The sequence below is a fragment of the Malaclemys terrapin genome, chromosome 7 (genome assembly GCF_027887155.1).
Source record: "Malaclemys terrapin pileata isolate rMalTer1 chromosome 7, rMalTer1.hap1, whole genome shotgun sequence".
NCBI lineage: Eukaryota > Metazoa > Chordata > Testudines > Emydidae > Malaclemys > Malaclemys terrapin.
Genome location: NC_071511.1, coordinates 64123987 through 64140438, shown reverse-complemented (window position 1 = coordinate 64140438; position 16452 = coordinate 64123987). Strand labels below are relative to the sequence as shown.

The following is a 16452-nucleotide window of genomic DNA, read 5'->3' as shown; positions in this document are numbered from 1 at the left end:
TGCCAGGACAAAGTTGTTTAAATATGCAAAACTGTGCGGAAAGTTAAATTCTGGATGTACAAAACATCTTGCAATCTGCATTGAAGATAATAGTCAAAAGGACAAAGGGAACGCAGCTTTACTATTGAGAGACAGCTCAGCACCAACATTGTGTACACTACAATAAAAAAGAGCCTTTTAACAAAGTAACAACTTTTTTTTTAAAGAAAAGCTCTTCACATTAATTACATATTAATTTTTTTGTAATGTTTTATATACGTAATTATTCAATATTTTGTTTTATTCAAGTTTTTTTTAATTATTCTAGATATTTTTATTTTCATAAAGTATACGCAGTTGTGAAGTGTAATCTACATTTAACCTTTAAAGGCCTAATCCAAAACCCATTGACTTTAAGAGGCTTTGGATCAGGCCCCCTAGTCAGAGAGATCTGTAAAGACCACAGTAAGGCAAAGTGATAATTTGCCATGCAACATCAGACTATGACAAACACAAGAGGCTAAAAATGGCTCATCATAATTTATTTTATGTTAAAATGTACAGCTTGGGGTTGGTTTTTTTTTTGTTTTTTGTTGTTTTTTTTAAGTGACTGACTAAAAAGATAACAGATAAATACAAGAGCGTCACTGGGTCCTATTTTACACATGTATCAAGCCTCTTCTGCTCGGCCCTTACAGTCACTCTGTACAGGTACAAAGGCTACAAAAAAGGAAGCAATATAAACAGACACATAATTTTTGCCTTTTTACATGCGATCTGTAAGCTTAGTTTGAACTATTCACACGCTACTGCTCTATTTTTTTTCCCTTAAAAAATAACTTCAATATTTTATAAAGATAGAAAAATCTACAGATGGAATGAAAATGTAAAGTTAGAGGCATTTCCATAAAATAGCAACTTTACACCAAATTCACTATTTTTTAAAATCCTGCCAAGTATTTGGACATATGTGAAAATGTTTCAAAACATGACAAATAAACACTGAGATATGCTTCATTCAGTGAAAAAAAGTCTGCAATTATAAAACAGAAAGCTGCCTTTTTATTCCCCCCTCCCCCTCCAAAAAAAAACAGAAATCGGTCACCAAAAATGGAAAAGAGTCTCAACTTTACAGCAAACATTTAGCAATAAAACCCTTTGAACTAACAAAAATGTGAATAGCTTTTACAGTTTTTTTTATTTTTACAAGTTTTATAATTAACAAAAATATAGTTTTGTTTTTTTACCCTCAAATTAGGGTAACCTAATCAAGGCAAAAAACTTAAGAAATGGCTTACTGTTAAGCACAACACTTGTACAGTACTACAAAATGCACTGTCACTAACAAAGACATTAGCGGCATGCGGAAGTGTCACCTTAAGAAACAAAATGTACAATAAATGAAATGCTAAAAGGCATTTACATGTGGGGGAAAATGGAGAGAAATCTCAGGGTCCAATACTAAGTTTTGGAGTCTATGTATCCACATTTTTAATGGGAGCAGGCACATAAAATGGCTCTGAACCATTGGCTGCTGTGTAATTGCAGTTCGTAGAAAGAATTCTTCCTTTCCAGAGAACTTCAGTTAAAATTAAAAAAACAAACAAAACAAAACAAAACCCCAATCCCATCCCCCCTAAAACAAAATCAACAAAAAAGAGAGGTCCCCCCCCCAAACAAGAAAAGAAAAGAAAAAGAAAAAACAAACTTGTATAAGGCTTTCTGCTGCATACAGCTTTTAACATGGTGCCAACAAATGTTTTTGCATTCACACCAATTGCTGGTTTTGAAATCGTACTCTCCTATTTGTGCAGATCAATCCAATACGCCAGTTTGGTAATCTGACTCTCCAAAGAGCCTACCTTCTCATGTAGGATCCATTAAGAGACTGTTTAGACATGCCAGTATTCATGTAGCCATGATGCCCTGGAGGAGTGTACATCATGTTACTGTGTGGTGTTGTCTGCATTGGTTGCTGTGCATATGGCTGAGTTCCCATCATTCCCATCTGCATCTGCATAGGGTACTGGGGTGTTTGATTCATATATCCGTGGTTACTATGATATCCGCTGTTCATCATGGGCTGGGACATACTATATCCATTCATAGCATTAAGGGTGTTCATATTCATGTTCACTGAATTGACATTATAAGCGGGGGCTGGCATTAAATTTACACTCATATTCATACCACGTTGCATCGTTAAGGTCCGTGCGGGTCCTTGCATAGCCACAGTCTGTGAAGCACGCCCATAGATTTGTGACTGATGGGCTGCTGCCGCTGGGGGCAGAGGGGCTGATTTGGTTCTCACAGACACATGGCCTTTGCCAGCCATCTGAGTTTGCAGTCTTTGGGTATGGGATATTCCAATATTTGATGCCGCCATGTTACGCTGCAAAAGGGGAGGAGGCAAATTCATGGGAGGTGGGGTAAGATTAGGGGGTGGGGTCATAGTAGCCTGTGCTTGGGGTCCTCCAGGAACAGTGTGTGGAGATTGAGAAAGCTGAACAAGCCCTGTGTTACTTAAGGATGTGGACAAAGAGGCACTGTTTGCATAGGAAGTTACAGCAGCTGAATGGCTGTAAGGCAATGAATGATCCATAAGTGTGTTAGTTAACTGTTGCAGTTTGGCAAGGCTAAAGGTAGCAGATGGCTGTGGGTAATGCCCTGCTCCAAATTCACTCTGACCCATTCTTTCATATAGGCCAATGTTGGCATTGCCAGTCTCTGGGATTTCAGTTAACTGCATAGGTGGTGTAAAATTAGCAGCCATGCTGCACTGAGATAACTGTTGGTTGCTGCTCGGTGGCCTTTCAACAACACAGCCTTGAGGAGATTTTACATTACAGGTAGGAGGAGAATTGATGTTGGTTTGTTGCATCATACTGCAGCTTCCATTAATATTAGACATTTGCTGCGTCACTGCACAGCTACTCTGTGTTAGGTTACTAGATGTAAGGTTGCTATACGAGCAACTGTTTTGGGAAGAGTTGTTTCCACAGATGCTACTTCCCATTGTAGAATCATAACTGCTTGGGTTTTCATAGTTTTCCGTTGTGCTCTCGATGCTTCCTAGATCACTAAACCCACTATCCACAACTTGTTGTGAATGATCCGAAACTGATGGGACATCCATCATTGGACTGGTCTCCATGTTCTGTAAAGATGGCACAGAGATGGCACTTTGATCTGGGCTGATTTGAGCATAACTGTTCTCTAATGGAGGAACGTTTGGACTATTAACAGAACGAACTGACTGGCTAGGATGAGAATGGACAGATGAGACTGGGCTACTGTGGTCAGATTGTTGGCAATCATCCAGTGTGGTCATTTGTGGACTTTGATCAGTATGAGTATAATTCTGCAGGCTTCTACATGCCTCTTGCGTCTCTGAACAGTCCTGAAATGCATCTTCCTGTTCACTTGTTTCCTGGGTTAGAGACTGGACTGCTTGTACTGTCTCTGAATCAATCTCCATGGTTTCAGTACTTTCTTCCTTGAAATCGGAATTTAACTCTTCACTCTCCTTTTGGTTCTGATTATTATCTGTTTGATCATCATCAGATTCAGGTACATGCCCCGAATCTTCAGTAAGCTCTTTACGGTCACCTTCACACTCAGCTGCAAGGTCAACACCACAGTCCATTAAATCCTCTTGATTTGAATTACCAGTTTGTACATTTAAGTCTAAAAAAGACTCCTGGTTGTCTAGCACTTCTTTGAAGGCTTCTCCTGGTAACTCCTCTTTCTCCACTTCTGTTGAACCCATATGGCTATCATCTTCATCATCTGCATCATGATCCTCATTGTGAGATGGTTCTTCCTCTTCTTCTTCCTCCTCTTCATGATCATCCAAATGCTCAGGCTCATCTTTTTGAGCGCACATTTCCTTCTGTGGGTCTTTATCTTGATTTTTTGCACTGGCAACATCTTCCTCAACATTTTTTTCTTCTTCCTCTTTCATTAGATCATTTTCTATGATTTCAAAGGATTCATTGGGTGGGTTTAGAAGCTCAGGTTCCAGCTCTTTTACCTCATCTTGAGGCTGCAAATTCTTAATAGGCTCTTTAATCTCCTCCTCTGCAATAGCAGGAACTTGGCAGGGCTTGTCTTCAGATACTTGCTTCTGTTCCTCTACTATTACCTGGTAGTCAGGCTCCATAGGAGTCTCAGGTGGGGTGTATAAATTAAGTTTAAAACCAGGCTTTCTTTCTTTGTTCTGCCGCCACTTAGATGGACCACGCTTCACTCCTTTGGGCCAGCCCTGTTTACACCTCAAGGGTTCAGGATTGTCTTTAGTGCTTTCTTCCAAGACAGCTACATCCTCTGTGTTGTCTTTGGGAAGCAGAGAATAGAGAAAAGAAAATAAGGTCTTAGTTTGCATAAACAAATCTATTTCCATCGACAGACAGAACTGATTAATCCAAAATTAACGTATACATTCTTTAAAAAAAACCTTGGATAATTAAACAAAGTTATACTGCCAATAAATAGATACCCTTAATCTACTCTTAAACCACACATGACAGTAAGTAGGGGCACCTACACCCACTGCTTCCCACTCAGTAAAACTGCACAAGAGTTTTAAACATTATAGCATACTAACTGAATAAATGTAGACAGATACCTTATTTGTAGCACTATAACAGTTAGCCTCATAACTATATATGTATTTAAAAATGCCATCTGATACTTCCTGAAAGAATTTTAAGCAAAAAACATTTTTAAACTACAGAAAATGTACCCTACAAACCTTTTATTTAATATAAACTATCTCCTCACCTTGTGGTATTTATAAAATGTGGTGGACAAATAGAATACAGAGCTAGTTTGCAGAATAAAACAGAATGCTACAAAGTTTACAATTGTTAATCTCTCCCACTAGTGAGATAAACCAACCCCAGAGTGATTTTTACACACAAGAGCTCACATACATGCACCCCTTTATACAGAAATATGTATTTTTATAAAAGATGGATATCAATTCTCATTATCTAGATAAGGAATGCATGACTACACCCTTTTTGTTACTGCAGAAATGATACAGCTGCTGGATACACAAAGGTGCTCTAACTCTAGGAAGTATTATGCTGAGTTTGATGCACATAAATTATTGCTCCAATGCTGAAAAAGGAAAATAATTTTTCCTCCTCACAAGAAGTGTCTTGCAATACAAACCAAAATGTGGGGGGAGATTCCATGCAAAAACACATTCTGAAACAGAACTAAATAAAATTGAAAGCAGAGACGAAATTAAAAAAAAAAATTCAATTAATCACAAAAACAATTAGGAAGAAATGTATTTTGGTGTTGAATACTGCTGCCTTCAAAGACACAGTTTCAGAAAAAGTGTTACACTCTTAAATACGACCTGAAAGGGTTACTCCAAATGCATTGCAACAGCTGGTTGATGTGATAACTAGACTCTTAAGCCTCATCTATACACAAATACCAGTATAGTTAAAGCAGTACAACCCCACTACTGTGGATGCAATTTTATCAATATAAGTGTGCTTACACCAGTACAATTTATTTCTGTACAGGAAGGGGGATAAACTATACCAGTATAAGGCACCTTTACACTGGTAAAAAAGCATCCACACTAGGGGTTGTACTGGTGTAACTATATTGGTAGACTATCACACCCCTAACCAACATGGTTATACCAGTACAAAAGCTGTGTGCGAACAGATCAGCAGATGATCTCTCAGTTGGGCAACACAAAAATTTAACTTCTCGACATTTCCTGAGAACTATTAGTTCTCCAGTTCCAAAGAGATACCTGCAGTTTTTGAGAAAAAAAGTGTTTATATGTAGCAATCCATAATTCATTCCAAAACTGATGTTTTCATCTGAGAGTCAAGAGGGAGAGATGAGGATTTTCCCAAAACTGCTCATTGGTGAATACACTTTACATCCTTTAGCTTTCCAGCTGGGCAATATCCTTGAAATCTAACTTGGTGTGCAGCTGTTAAAATGTGTATTACATAATTGTTGTGCACTTTTTAGGGAAGACCTGGGATCCTAGAACCAAACATCTCCCTACAAATCAACAGAAGAATCCGGGACTTTGGCAGTTGTGCCAGGGCTTAAACAGCCCCAGGATATTTTGAATGATGGAAAGGGAAGTCTCTGGATGCTCAAGGTGGAAGAATGTGAGGTCTCAGTTTATTAATATAGCATTGCAGAACTGCCAAACTAAAGTGAAGAGGACATAGTTCCTGGAGAATTATGCAAATTTCAGTAGTTCTCATAACTAAATTGCTGTCAATGCTGAGTGCAAAAAAAAAAAAAAAAAAAAGTAATCGGTATCAACTACCTCCTGCTTTTTGTAGATAAAGGTTTCATGAAACAAACTAAAGAAAAAGAAATCCCCTGGTTTTTCCTGGAAAAGTATGATGAGGCCCATGCTAGGAATATAGCTGAGTCCCCCTGCTACAGTGGTATGATATACAAGATTACATTTTTGTTCTTTCCCAAATGGTAAATATATGAATATCCCAAACTGAAACAAAACCTGCTAATTTTCTCCTGGACAGGAATAATGAACTGAGGTTAATATACTGAAGAAACTGTAACAGGACAGAGAGAGAGCAGAAAAATTACACACTAAAAATACTGAAAAAAGAGCAACATGCCTAATGCTATTACACAAAGCAAGCAGATAAAGTGGGACTAATAGCATAAAGCATATCTCAGAGGGATGGAGCATTAGTAAAAATGCATGTTATTTTGATCGTGAAATGTAAAAATTTCAACAGCTCTGAAAAGCTGGTCACAAATCGGCTAGTTAACTACAAAAGCAAGTGTTGCCTTTGAATCCCAAGTGACAAGTTAACTTTAACATAGTTTAAAAATAATGTTCAACTTACTTCTACACTGAACATCATTTTTATAATGATTGTCTCTCTCCTCTTTGTCCTCCTCTTCCACCTGGTTCTGCCTACCAGGTTGATACTGGAATATTTTTCTGATCACAGGCTTTAAGTCATCATCTTCCCCATCTATCTCACAAGTAGGTTCCAGCTGCGGCATGGGCCGCTCTTCATCCGACTGATCAAAGGGCTCATTCAACACCTCTGTGGTTTCAGAAATTGTCTCTGTTGTGACACTACTATTAACCCTTCTGCGTTTACGACCCCTTTTCTTTTTCAAGATGAAAGGTCTCTAAAAAAAAAATTCCAAAAAAAATAACAATGAACTGTTAGAGTCCAGGAGGAGTTAGCTGACTTGGTACATAGAGAACAAGTTAATTTTTGTGAAATGCGTTTATGATGGTCTAATCTATTTATCAATTTAGAAGTTAGCTTATGTTACACTTTTAAATCGAGATTCGATTTTTTTACTGCTATATACTAAACCCATACAGTTAAGCAATGAGCGTGTACCATCTGAGACAGAACGCACACTGTAGTCTTTGTTCTATGAAGGTGAAAATTAAGATCTACAGTTTATGGTTGGCTTCCAACTAAAAATTCACAATAGTAGTATATAAAATATTTATGCTTACAAATACCTGGTTGTATACTTAGTATCTCATAATTCCACTAAAAACATTTGCAAGACTCAAATGTACATCTTACGCTTTTAGATTTCAGGTTCCTTAAAATTATGAAGCTGCTTATAAACAAACAAGCAGAAAACGATAAACAGCACAGTGCCAAGACAAACAGTCCAAGTCTCAAACTTGGTGTAAATAATAGCAATATATTAAAGAATGTTACAGTTTAGCAGCTGTAGAAAAGAAGGGTTTGAACAGGTTCAACTAAAATTTCAATGAGATTTATTTCCACTGTTACCTATTCATTTCTCAAAGATTCACATTTACTTTAAAATTCTCTAACCCAAAATATACACAATGGGACACTCATCTGTAAATTCTTACCAAAGCAATGTAAATACATGCATTAAGCCAAGTAGCTTAACATTTATGGGTTCTTAAATTAAGTTACTAAACATTCAATGTGATTACATAATTTTCAGCAAAAAAAATTCAATACTCAAGATTAAGCAGAACTTAGAGGGTTTAGTTCTTGGAATAAGAAGGCTGTGTATAAGAAAATAAAATGTAATATTTCAAGAAACAAATTTTTCTTAAAAAAATGCATTTGCTTTATTAACATATCTTGCAAAAGACCTTCTTATCCTGCTAATCTTGTAACAGGAGAAAACACATAATTGATTTGACTCCATCCCAAAAGGACAAAAAAACCCCAAGTGAGGGTATGGAAGAACCAATTAAAATGTTTTATCAGTACCAACCCTAAACAGCAGAGGGCAGTCATTAGTTTAAAAATAAATTCTAATACTGATGTTTAGTACCATCCATTTTTTCATAACAATACAAAAAAGTCAAAAGGAAAACCAAACTTCTGAGGAAACAGCTACGAACTAGAAAGGGCTCAGTGTGCAAACAATTTAGATAAAAAAATGAACAGTCTAAGGAAAGCTCGTAAACAGAAAAAAACCCTGCCTTTTTTTACATCTTTTTGACAAACATGGTTTGATTGTAATGGACACTCAACAAATTTAACTGAAAGTGGTAAAAGTAACATACCTTTCTTTTTATGGCCAGTGATTGTGGTTTGGTCAGCCGTGGAGGTGAACTTTGATGATTCCCATCCCCCTCATCATCCTCACTGCTTTCTTTAGATTGCTCCGTGGATTGCCCTCGCTCTCCAACCACTGCCACACTCTCTGGAGATCGCAAGTATTTATTTTTAGATTGTACTTTTGCAGGTGATTGCCTACTATTAGTTCTTGTGGAGAATATTTCTTGCTCTTCCTTTTCCCAGCAGCTAGCCTGTTCCATCAGACGCTCAGCCTGAAGGGTTGGGGTTAAAATAATGGGTCACTGAAACGGTATTAGCCATATCAAGTTCAGCTAAAGAGTTACAATAAGTCAACCCTGATTAGCACTGCTGCCTAACCAAGCAACAACATTTCAGCTGAATCATCTAGTAGCTACTTTACAACAGTTAGGATAACAAACCAAAGAAGATTGCATTTCATGGGATATTTAGCACTATTAATGATGCAGCGAATTGATTTAAGTCCTTTAGCACTACATTACATGCCCACTGACATGGATCACTTTGAGCAAGTTCATAAACACAAAGAATCAATTGACAGTGCAGCCTTTGAGCTCTGCACCAAATCTGATCTGATTCCATGCTCCTAGACTACTTCAGGAGCAGTAAATACAACTTCATAACAAGCGAAATAGAGTTTAAGTTTTCATATTCATTTTCCAAAACTTACTGTACAATCTCCAAAACCCCTGAGTTATAACTGATTAGTGATGAAGTGTTTCACACAAGCAGTTTTCCCCATAACTAAGATCTGACAATGTTAAACAATGCTATATTTAAGACAGCCTACTACTTAATGATAAAGACTGGAGAAGAAATCCAAAGGAAAGGAATTCAGACAGACAATGTCTGCTGTTACCTCTTTTTCAGCTTCCCTCTCTTCTTCAGAAACCGCAGCGTTAGAAACAAGCAGTGGAGTCCATCTCAAACTTTCAGGGTCTACTTCATTGACGCGTGGATTAGCTTTCAGTTTCTCCATGTGGTTTGAGATCAGTTTTTCCCTTCTAATGATTACAAATCTAGAATTCAGAAAGGATTTTTGATGTTAGAAAAACATCAAGATAAAGCAAAACAATCTCACATCTTAAATCTCGCATAACTGCTTTGGAAAATAGAGGTCTGGGTAAAAATAGAGCGGGAGATGGAGACCACTAGATACACATTATTATATCTTACATGCATGCAGGAGAAGTATCACTCATGCTGGTGTTTTTTATCAGAACAAAAATGAGTATAATAATTTAGAAGATAAAAGATGGATATTAACAGGATTAAATAGGGAAAAGGAGAGAAAAGAGAATGCTCCTGCAGCAGTAGATGTTTACAGACATGTGGAAGATGTCTGAGCACGGACCCCAGGGCCACCTTGCCCATCCCTGCCATAACTCTCTCCAGTTGTGATACAGAACATATTAGAACAAAGCAGAATATACATGGGACCATGGTGCTTAAAACTGGGAAAGTTAGTGACTAGAGTATCAGTCCTGTAAACAGGATCTGATTGGGCAGGAAAGCAAATTACAAATACAGGTATTCTAATAAAAGAAACAAAGAAGAAACAATACATAAGAATGGCCCTACTGGGTCAGACCAATGATCCATCTAGCCCAGTACCCTGGCTTCCAACAGTGGCCAATGCCAGATCCCTCAGAGTGAATGAACAGAGCAGGGCAATTTCGAGTGATCCATCTCCTATCATCTAGTCCCAGTGTCTGGCACTTGGTGGTTTAGGGACACCACGAGTATGGGGTTGCGTCCCTGACCATCCTGGCTATCTTCCATGATCTTATCTAATTCTTTTCTGAACTTAGTTTTACTTTTGGCCTTCACCACAACCTATGGCAATGAGTTCCATAGGTTGACTGTGCCTTATGTGAAAGAAGTACTTCCTGATGTTTGTTTTAAACCTGCTGCCTCTTAGTTTCACTGGGTGACCCCTAGTTCTTGTATTATGTGAAGGAGTAAATAACACTACCCTGTTCACTTTCCCCATACCATCCATGATTTTATAGAACTCTGTCATATTCCCCATATCCTCTCTTTTCTAAGATAACTTAAAGAGCAAAGCAATCCTTTGGTTTTCCTTGGGAACCACTTCTATCATGATACCTGTAAGAAACTTAATGAACTGAAGGGCAGATGGGTACAGTTGGCACCTTGTATTTTTTCATATCTTTCTAGTTGTATATAGTTATTTGGAGAAGGGGGAAAATTGCATGGGTAGATGTATATAAAAACCACACGTATCTGACTTAATCCCTTTCTCCCACCCTTTGTGGGTTGCTTTTTAAAATTTGGATGCTGTTTGAGGCAGGGACCTGGGACAAATTCTCTGCACAAATCCGGTGAAGGCAACAGAGCTGCATCACACATATACCAGCAGAGAATTTGGCTTCATGCTTTCATATTTGTTTGTGCCAGATGCAATGGGGCTCTGATTGTGACTGTCGCCCATGGATGCTGCTTTCATTGTGCAGGGGATTCTGGAAGGGCGGCACAGTGCTGTGCAGACAACAAAACTATGGTTTCAAAATCAAAAGTCTGGAACCTGACACAGAAAAAACAACACACTGATCCTGCAAACACATACACATGTGAATAACTTAATGCACCTCAGTACATAACTATTCACATGCTTGAAGTTACTCATGTGCTGAAGTGTTTGCAGGATCGGGCATTGGTGAGATTATTTCTGTTTATCGAGAAGCATCTGTTTATAAACTAGAGGCATATACCATTATTTTTAGCACCACATCAAAAACCAAACATGGAAAAATATACACTTAAGGATCCTCCCAACTCATCACCATATCCATGGAGACTCTCCCTCCTTAACCTACTCATTCCACCCAATCAAGGAATTTTATCTCATGGTTTGTTCTCATGTAAATTATATTTTAATTTGCTGCATAACTGTTGGAGATTGTGTGGCCTAAAATACAAAACAATATTTATCAAGACAAAAATATAAACCATCAGAATATTTGGGAACTGTCATGGTTCCCTTCCTGAGCACAAGCAAACTCTTAACTTCCTTTAACAAACCTTCTCTCCAAAGCACTTACATGCTGTGTCTGACATTGCAAAGTAGAACATTATAATCCTAAATTACGCCCTATCAAGATTGGCAAAATCAAGGGCAGAGATCGAGAATATCTAAAATGAAGGATATTACCATTGGCTCTCCTCCTATGAAGGAGAATGCCTGCTTAATTCCTATGTAGCGCTGCCGACTTTTGTGATTTTATTGCAAGTCTTGTAATTTTACGGTCATTTTTAAAACTCCAGCTCCTGGAATCATGAGAATCAAATGTCTAGCCACCATAGTTGCAGAGAATAGCTTGTAAAGCGAATGCACTCTAACAGCTCAGAAACCAGAAGGCAAAGAAAAAGAACCTCAAAAATATTTATTTAAAAAACAAAAAAACAAAAAAACAAACAAACAAACAAAAAACCTTATTTTTAAGCTAATCTCATATTTTGGTGATGAACTCATGATTTTATTTTTAATGCCGGAGGTTGGTAATACTGCCTACAGCAAAATGTACATGTGTTATTGAGTCCACAGTTACTGCCTTCTTCCTTGCTTTGTATGATACATTTTCTCAGCAATCACTGTCCCTTCACCAACTAATTTTGCACACTTTTCGTTTCTGAAGCTGAAATTTTCAAAAGTGTTTAAGGGCTTACTTACGCTACAAGGACTATAGCAGCACGGCTCTAGTGTCACAGCTATGCTGGCACAACCCCAAAGTGTGGATACAGCCTACATCAATGGAAAGTTTTTTTCTATATGTGTAGGAACACCACTTCTCCAAACGACTGTAGCTAAGTTGACAGAAGCATTCTTTCATTGACCTAGCTGCGTCTACGCCGGGAGGGTCAGGTCAGCATAGTTATGTCACTCAAGGCTCTGTATTTTACATCCCTGAGTGATACAGTTAAGTCAATCTAAAATGGAGACCAGGCTCATGAGACATGGAAGCACAGATTCCACTGAAAATTAATAAGACCTGTGTCTTAAATCAGTTAGGCCTTTTGATAATTCCATCCTAAATGCTAAATCTAAATTTTTTCAATAAAGTATATTAATAAAAAGAGACATGTAAAAAAGGACCCTGTCAACTTTAAAAATCTACTAATGTTACAAGCTCTATTAAAAATTTCTATAAATGAAAGCAAATAAAGAAAAATATTCTACTGTTTTGCTTTCTCTGTGCATCTGCCTGAACTTGTGTATTGTCAGTTCGGTTCCCTTGTTTGTGCGTCTTTCACACAGTAATAAGAGGAGAAAACCTTTTTTTTTTTTTTGGTGGGCGGGGAGGGCGGGAGGGACGAGGAAAACATGATTGTAAAACAATGAAAATTAGTGAGGGGACTCTGGCGTGGGTATGCTATCTGAAACTACCTTCATTTTCAAAACAGGTGTTGGCTAGATTTTCAAGTTGGCAGACCCTTCTAAGGCAGTGACTATCACCATTAAGCCTTCATAAAAGTCTATGCAAAGTACACTAGTTTTTTCCTATGATAAAAGGTGTACTCTCAATGAGTATTGCTACAATGAATATTTTTGTCTTCATAAGTACTCTCCAAATAGCATATGCTTTACTGACCTGTCTTCCCTCCTGTCTATCATGCTGTGCTGCTGCAGGGTTGTAGCAATATCATGTGGACACATTCCAGTGGCTCGGCTCATTCCCTTGATGCTGATATGTTTTTCATGGTGGCAATAAAGGTATTCTAATATGACACTTTTCCAGTAGGCTAAGTATGAGAGACGACCCAGATCAGACAGCGGCTTTTCAGGGGACCCTGCTTGTCCCTCTCTTCTAGAAAGTAAATAACCTAACAGAGGGAAGAGAAAGAACATTTTATTGAACCAACTCACCTTGAGAATTTAGGACATGTCCTATTAGAGAGACAATAAAAGACATGTCAATGCGACCACATGCTATGAAAACAAGAGAAAGATTCAGCTGAAAAAAAGGCAGAAAAGGCTGTCTTTCCCTGTTCCAGTAGTATCTAAGAAGGTTTTGTGGGCCTTATTTTTCTGAATTCCTTATAGCAAACGTCAGATTCATTTGTGTGGTATCAGCATTTCAAACCTGCATCCAAAATGTTTTAATCATAGAAAAAAATAATTTTTCAGGTCAATAACTTGAACAAACACACTGTCACATTTAGATGGTTTCTTGCCAATATTGGAAATCAGGAGATAACATGGAAGTTCTTACATGGCACCATCACAGGGAGTAACAGTCAATTCACTTTTCCTATTGGCAGTTGTGTATTATCAAAGAGTCACCTTGACGAAAATGCAATAAACAATGTACAATATAATTTGTGGGTTAATCTGAACTTGTGAGAAATATTTTTTAAAATGCCATCTCCTTTATGTCAGCTGTAAGAACATTCAGCTAGCTCAAGTTTTAGGTCTTCCACAGTAATTCCCTATTTTGCAGTATAATACAATAATCCTGTTCAAAAATGTCTTCCTCGATATATACCATGTAGGTCTCAATGGGATAATCTAGGCTAGTCCTTTAGTCCGCCTCAATTTCAAGAAGCTTTAAATTATAAAACAGAGCAAACCTGCTTAAAGATAGTGAAAAAAAAATCTGGGAGCTGTTATTGTAATTAAAATCTATTTACGGAGAAGAAATGGCATAAACTAATGATGTCCACCTTTCCCTGATTAAATACTCCTTTAGCTTCACCTTTATGAACACTATTCAAATGCAGACCTTAAACAGCAGGTGCCCATATTTATGAAATTACATTGCTCAAAAAGTGTCAAACTAGAGCCCACCAGCACCGCTAGTTTTCTCTCTTACAAATAACTTTCTAAAATGGCTTGATGCATTAAACTTCAAAAATGAGTCAGAATTTCATTTATTTAAATCTCAAAGCTCACTGCAAATGCGCCTTTACCATAACCAACATTACGTATCCCAAGACAAAATCAGCATATTCCCCATTACATTTCTGATTCTCTCCCCCCCCAATTTTAAATCAATATTTTTCACTATAAATTAAAGCCAGGTGGTTAACATTTTGGTTAGTGAAAGACGGTCGTTCTTATGGACTAATTTCCTCGCTTTTCTGCATACTTTATATTCTTCAAATCAATATTTTATAGTATGAAACAATGGTCTTTATTTTTCTTCTGTTGTGGGCCCCATCAGGGCTGACAATTGGAAAGTGTATCTACTCTGATCACTCTCTCGCGTCTGGACCACAAAATGTCCATAATACAGAAAGGCAGACATGCCATTACACACAAGATGATTAGTAACATCGTGGGTGCAGTTAAATATTATTCAGATATCTACTAGTCTGTTAATAAAAGAATTTATGAATAATAAAGCCTACTAGTTCATCAGGAGGAAAGTTGCCCCACAGGAAATGTAAAGTCTGCTTAAACCTATGGAAACCATGAAGACACCTGGGCCAATACAACCTGTTCTATTTGCCGCAACTGCCATCTTATACAGTGCTACTTAAGCTTACTGCAGTGAGGTAGCCTATAACAATATAGCCATTATATTTGGTAGTGCCTTACAATGTCTGTTGACTATGATACATTTTCTAACAAGCTAAGTCACTGTGCATACAGAAGACACTGGTCTTCATGTTCTAAGACTGATTGTATTTGGTCATTGTGTACTGGGTAGGTTGAAGGATATCATATTACTGTAAAAATAATTTGCACTCACAGTGTAAATAGTGCAGATTAAATAATAAGTTCCTCTTACTTACAGTGTACACAATTTAATTGGTTCTGTGATTTAAATTACATCTATTAAATTAAATTTACCAAACAGATGCCAAATAATTGATCTAAGTTGCGGGTAAATAAAAAACATTGATCTTGGTAGCTCGTGTATTTATCCTGAAGCATCTGAAATGAGTACAACACGCCCCTGTTAAAAAGACAGCCCCAGTGCTGGTATCTCCATCTAGTCTTAATAAGGGATATTCTCAAAATGACGACCTAACAGATTTTTTAAGAATATAACCCAAGACTTGAGACTAGGAATGCTGGCAACATTTGGGGGGAAAGCACAATAAATGAAGTATAAACAGCCATTAGTGGAGACTGTTTGTTACGAATAAGAAGTGAAGCAAAAGTACTACTAGGTCTAACTTAGTTAAGAAAAGAGTCCCCTTGCTCTCTTCACAGGGATGCATAGTGCTAACTAAAAAGTCTACCAGACCCATGCACAATAAAATTAATATCCAGAAAAAATATTAACATTTAGCACTCCTAGCCCTGTCTCCAGGTTTGAGAAAAAATTTGTCCATGCACATTCAGGCCCCTAGTTTTGTTGTATGACTCTCCTCATTACTACTACACTTCATCAACAGAAGAGATTAAGATTATATATGGGGAGGGGGGGAAGAACTGTATAATCCTTTTTAATTAGGAAAACTCTAGTCCACAAATTTAAGAGCAGAGAAGTGTAGCCCCCTAGGATTCCCATTAAAGAAATTATAGCAAACAGGAATAAGTCCCCGTTCAAACTGTTGCTATGCTCAGTTTGATACTTAATTCCCTTGGAATCCATCTGAATAAGAATTTATCTATGAAAGATTCTGCAGAATGCTTATTTAAAGCAATTAATTATATATGTAAGTAATTTATTCTACATTGAACAATTCTGCAAAAAGCAATCTTTTTAATATTTATGCCACCTTTATGTAACTTAACACAATCTCCCTTCTTTGGCCTCCATGGTTACACTCCTAATGAGAGATGGGCCAATATTGCAGTGATCTAGATTTTGAATACTCCAAAGTTTGGGGCTGTCTGGATCTAGGGTTCAATTTGAATTAATCCTGACTCGCCAAGCCAGAGACTCAGAGGCTTACAAATATTGTA

General features: G+C 37.4%; 1 protein-coding gene across 7 annotated transcripts in view; it reads right to left on the bottom strand.

The window, feature by feature from the left end:
* Positions 1–100: 100 nt before the first annotated feature.
* Positions 101–16452, bottom strand: part of KAT6B (lysine acetyltransferase 6B) — a 197283-nt gene continuing 180931 nt past the window's right edge. For all 7 annotated transcript variants that reach the window (XM_054035324.1, XM_054035330.1, XM_054035331.1 and 4 more), the window contains 5 exons: positions 13184–13415; positions 9430–9589; positions 8537–8803; positions 6852–7146; positions 101–4314 (listed from right to left, as the gene is read on the bottom strand). In XM_054035324.1, the coding sequence (XP_053891299.1) occupies positions 1838–4314; positions 6852–7146; positions 8537–8803; positions 9430–9589; positions 13184–13415 (3431 nt within the window). In that variant the 3' untranslated portion in view covers positions 101–1837. The remainder of the gene's footprint in view (positions 4315–6851; positions 7147–8536; positions 8804–9429; positions 9590–13183; positions 13416–16452) is intronic.